This window comes from Rhagoletis pomonella, unplaced genomic scaffold (assembly GCF_013731165.1).
Source record: "Rhagoletis pomonella isolate Grant_MI unplaced genomic scaffold, Rhpom_1.0 Rhpom_scaffold_03074, whole genome shotgun sequence".
Classification (NCBI taxonomy): Eukaryota; Metazoa; Arthropoda; class Insecta; order Diptera; family Tephritidae; genus Rhagoletis; species Rhagoletis pomonella.
This window is the reverse complement of record NW_023461627.1, coordinates 13156-18196: the sequence shown is the minus strand read 5'-3', so window position 1 is coordinate 18196 and position 5041 is coordinate 13156. Positions and strand designations below refer to the sequence as shown.

At 35.1% G+C, this 5041-nt stretch overlaps 1 protein-coding gene across 1 annotated transcript; it reads left to right on the top strand.

Moving 5' to 3' along the window:
* Positions 1 to 2885: 2885 nt before the first annotated feature.
* LOC118753924 lies at positions 2886 to 4630 on the top strand. Its single transcript, XM_036488800.1, has 3 exons — positions 2886 to 3236; positions 3298 to 3408; positions 4208 to 4630. The coding sequence occupies exons 1-3, from the start codon at positions 2886 to 2888 to the stop codon at positions 4628 to 4630; spliced, it is 885 nt and encodes a 294-aa protein (XP_036344693.1).
* Positions 4631 to 5041: the final 411 nt, after the last annotated feature.

Here is a 5041-nt window from a genome sequence, read left to right as displayed (position 1 = left end):
GTCCAAAAGTTTGTACCATACAAAAGGAAGATGTAGTCTACCAACTACCAAAAATATATGCATTTAAAAATACATGTTTACTGTTTAGGTACGTATATCTACTTTTAGGTACAACTTTTCGGCAAATAAGTGCAATATGAAAATTTAATATTCATCACTAGCAAGGCATATTAAATAAGGTAGAAGTGATTTTGACATTTAAGCTATTAGCTTATTTTGCATGGAAGACTTAGCCAATATAGCTTAATTTTCTCGTCAAATAAAACACGCCTAATGTCAAATGATGAATAACCGTTTTAACCCCTTTTCATGTTGGCGTTTTCGATTTTTCATTAAAAATTCAATTGCGTGCTGTGAGATAGTTTTGAATTGTGTGAGTTTTTTGGTTTTTTACCACATCCATTTATAGATACATGAACAAAAATAAAGGTGCCTAGTTTCGAAGTTAGAAGACTGCGGTGTTCAATTGGAAGATTCTTCCCGTGTCTGTGAAAATCACTTCAACGCGAATGACTTTATTACTTGCCCATTGCGTACACGAATTTGTTTACCAACACGTTTATAAATTTTTTTCATCAGCAATGATTCCATACAATGTAGTTTCAAAACGGAAATATACCTTCTTAATGAAAACAAGTAAAGAAGTATAAGTTCGGGCGAAACCGTACTTTATATACCCGGCGCAGGTATCAAATATCGTCGTTTCAACTTTCCCTGAACTAACTTTGCATGATAAGTAAGGATGTTTACCCGATTTCAAACGTTTCCGATAATATGCAGATTTAGACTTAATGATATAATTGAACCTAGTTAGGTACAAATTGAATAAGTGGTTATCTAGGTACACCTTTGTAGCTATAAAAAGGGCGGTGCTACGCCCAATTCCAAAAAGTCTATAGCAGTCTTATTTATTGCTAGGAGATTGTTGTAACTATTAACTTGGATAAATTAGCGTCCTCATTGAAATATGGGAATTTTCGTATTTTAAAATTTGCCGTTATACGGGAAGCGGGTGTAATTTTAGTCCGACTTGAATAATTTTCTACAAATTGCTTTTTCGTACCAAGGTTATTAAGTGCACCGAGTTTGGTAGAAATTGATAAACCGAGATACACATTTGTGGTCATAAGTGGGCGGCGCCACGCCCATTATCCAAAAATTTATAATTGGGGTGCTCACAGTTCGATATTATCTACTGTGTTAAGTTAGTTAGTTACAGAAACACTTTTCATATCGATTTCGATACGAGCCTTGCGATAACAAATCATTCGTTATTATATCGTAAAGTTACAGAAACGGGCTACTGGTAACTTTAAAACAATTTACCATGAGGAAACTTTGTTTGAGCCAATTCACACGATGACTTTTCACCCTGGGTGGAAAGTCATGCGTGTCGAGCTTGTATGCAAGAAGTGTAGCGAAGTCAGCGGCACAGTATAGACAGTAACCAACCTTTTTGGGTTGTTGTTGTAGTAGTCGTTGTTGTTGTAGTTATATTCACTCCTGAGGAAGGCACGGGGTTATGTGCTGCTATTTAATGGCCTTCTTCAGAATTTTTCTTAGATTTCAGGGTTGTGTGCTGCATTATTATTAAATAAATAAATTTAAGCATTTGACAAATCGTGATTTTATTAAAAGAATATTATGAATGGTGTTGAAAAACCAAACAAACGCTCGTGCGAAAGCTCTATTTTTGTGTGTTGTTAAAATTTATACATGGCGTATTGATGGTAATACAAGCAATGTATTCTTTTGTGGATTTTATGTTACTTGAGAATTTAGACAACGTGCGAGCTGCCAGGTTCTGTTATCAATATAATTAACACAAGCTTTTCCGCGTGGTTGCCTTTCAATAAATAGAATAAACAAATATTCGCAAATAAATTGGATTTATTTTATAACTGACAACTAACGTACGCTTTTTGTTCTTTTCTCCATTTTGATTTTGACTCTTTATTACCGCCAACAACTTTATGTGTATACATATTTACAAGCTGTCAAAATTTTGCGTAGTCCCACGAGCTAGGTAAAAACTATGGCATTCGTATTCACAAGGAGAAATCTCAAAATTTTTGTTTGGTATTTCCAAATTTTCTCTTTTTTATCAGTTGGCAAAAGCCCTCAGTGGCAGCGCTCCGAGCGTTGAGATTGTAATTTCATGTCAATTAGTAGAAAAGTTCCATGTTGAAAAAACTTTTTTATTATGGCGAGAAAATTTTACATTTCTGCTGTGCAAATTCGTAACGTTATACTGCTGGAAATTTTTGACAGTTTCTCTGGTGCAAAATAAGTTGAGCAATTAAAATCAGAAGTTATACAAAAAAGACTTGTCTTTACTGACTTTTATTCTTCTAGAACTAAAAGCCATGCATATATTAGACGCCTTAGTAATAAAATTAGAACAAAAAACTCTTCAAAACCGTCAGGCCAGGTTGAAAATTTTCATTCACCTCATAGTTAACAAAAATTTACAATCCGTAGTACTTTTCTATCAATTCGCAAATGCCGTTTGCACAAAAAAGGTTATGAAATGCGTTTTATTTAAATCGTTTAGTCAGTTATGTATACCATTTTATGTGGAATTATTCAATAATTTAGTTTTACACTATACTTTTTGAAACTATTTGGAGTTAATTATTTTTTGTTTCTTCAAAGCAACCCTGCGTGCTTGGAAGGCTGTGTACCAATAATTTCATCCCTAGCATATTCATCCCCGAGGAAGGCAGTCGGCAAATTCACCGAAGGTTGTTTACTGGTTATATTGTGGTCAGCGGGGTAGACAAGCACGCACGGTGAGCGAAATCGAGAGGTTTTTTTGACATTTCGCTTTCGTTGTATTCACATTTTCGTATTTTTATTCAAGTGCACTTCGCTACGCTTTTAAAATGTGGCCGAAAGAATTGGTTGAGCTACTTTTAATAAAATATCAAGAGCACGAAAATTTGTACAATGTACGTCATCCACATTATTTAGATCGAGTAAAAAGATCTAAATCGTTGTTTGAAATACATAATGAAATAAAGGAAAAAAATGCCAATGTTACTGTGGAAGATATAAAAAAGAAAGTTCATACATTGAGAAGTCAATACATTAAGGAGTTGCGTGAAGTGGCCATGAGTAAAAGGAGTGGTGTTGGAATAGAAGATGTATATATACCGAAACTATGGTGTTTCGATCAATTACAATTTTTGAAGGCACACTGCGCGACAAGAAAATCAACATCAAACAATTCTAGCGTAAATTATGTATTTATTTGAATGCAATTATTTTAATACGCATAGGAATACATATTTATAGGTTGACGATTGCGATGAAAATTCTTCGGTGACGATAAGTAACGAAAACTCTACGGTGACGCACTCCACTGATAATAATAGTAAAACAGGAGTGGAAACTTCTCGAAAACGTGTAAGTACATATCTACAGCTTGGAGTCCTGCCAATGTAGTTTCCCTTCTTGATTCTTCGAATCCTTTCCTTACGGACTGACCAGCATTTTAAGATTTCTGTTGTTGCTCACCAGATGGTGCAGCGGATACAGACGACACGCCTGAGTATGGCAAATCTAAATATCCATTCTTGTAGCTCAACATATTATGTAAAAGGCAACACGTTTTCGTTATGAGCTCTACATTTTCTACGGACATGTTCATTTTATGCTGTAGAATTCTAAATCTGTTGGCCAGAATTCCGAAGGCATGCTCCACAACATGTCGAGCGCGAGAAATACGAATATTAAATATTTGTTTTTCTTTTATATTTGTATTGTATGAGTACGGCTTCATAATGTGTTTTTGAAGCGGGAATGCATCATCGCCGACTATTACATAGGGAAGTTTTCGCCCGTTCCCAATTATTTCGTCTGGCGGGAAGTACTTATCTGCATCATCGATAACTTTTTTCAAGTCGCTCTGTAACAAAACGCCTGCATCATGGGTGCGCCCATTACAACCCACATCTATATATATAAAACGGCAATCAGCATCGACTAAAGCCAATAACACAATACTGTTAGTCCCCTTGTAATTATAGAAATATGAGCCGTCTTTCCGTAAAGACTGAAACACAATATGTTTCCCATCCAACGCTCCTATACAGCGGGGAAATTGCCATTTCATCGCAAAGTTTTCTGCAATAATTTTCCATTCCGTAATTGTTGTCGGAAACTGTAAGAATAATAAAATAATAATTTTTACTCATTATTTCAGAAAGCAACTGCAAATTTGGATCAACAAATAAAAGGCGTCAAGAGCTTGCTTGAGAAGCGATTGGACGATAGGAGTGATTATGATTGGCTCGGCCAACAGGTTATTTTCGAGTTTAAATCTATAAAAAATGAAGAATTGCGCGCTGAGACTGCTTGGAAAATTCAAACGATTTTGCGAGAAGCTAAATTGAAGGATAAATCTATTGAAAACCAACATATTGATGAAAATTTCACAAGCGAATTTTTAAATGACTCTATGTCAAGTACCATTAGCATATCTTCATCGCAAAACAAGAACTTCATCGCATCAAGTTTCTCACTTCACCCTATTTCAAATAGACCGGGTGAAAGAACTACCCGCTCCCCGGATACTTTACAGAAATCCCTGGATGGTATTCTAGACGATGAAGATTTCTTTGAATGATTTTATTTATGATTTATTGTATTTCTTTTCTCTTTATTGCTAATAAATAAGTATTATTTACAAACCTTTAAATAATCGTCTTTAAAATGTTTCCAGATCGCTCTACACACTTCTGGAATAGCGGCACAAAGAAATGAGCTTGGTAATAGAGTCTGATGATTTGTGCTCTTTAATGTTTCGCCGGTCGCCAGGAATCGAAGTGTGGCAGCTAATTTTTCTGTTGGAGATACTGATTGCCGCATAATAGTATTCTGTTTTTTTATATCAGATTCAATCGCAGCAAGGATATAGTTGAAAGTATGTTGAGTCATTCTGATATATTCGAAAAAAGATTTATGATCGGTGGACAGCTCTTTTACCAAAAAAGAAACCGATCCTTTTTCTTTTCGCTTTAGTCTCCAAGATTTCACC

Coding starts and splice junctions, on each gene's coding strand:
- LOC118753924 (XM_036488800.1), top strand. CDS start 2,886: ATGTGGCCGAAAGAATTGGTTGAGCTACTTTTAATAAAATATCAAGAG. Junction 3,237..3,297: donor CAACATCAAACAATTCTAGC/GTAAATTATGTA, acceptor ACATATTTATAG/GTTGACGATTGCGATGAAAA. Junction 3,409..4,207: donor TGGAAACTTCTCGAAAACGT/GTAAGTACATAT, acceptor TCATTATTTCAG/AAAGCAACTGCAAATTTGGA.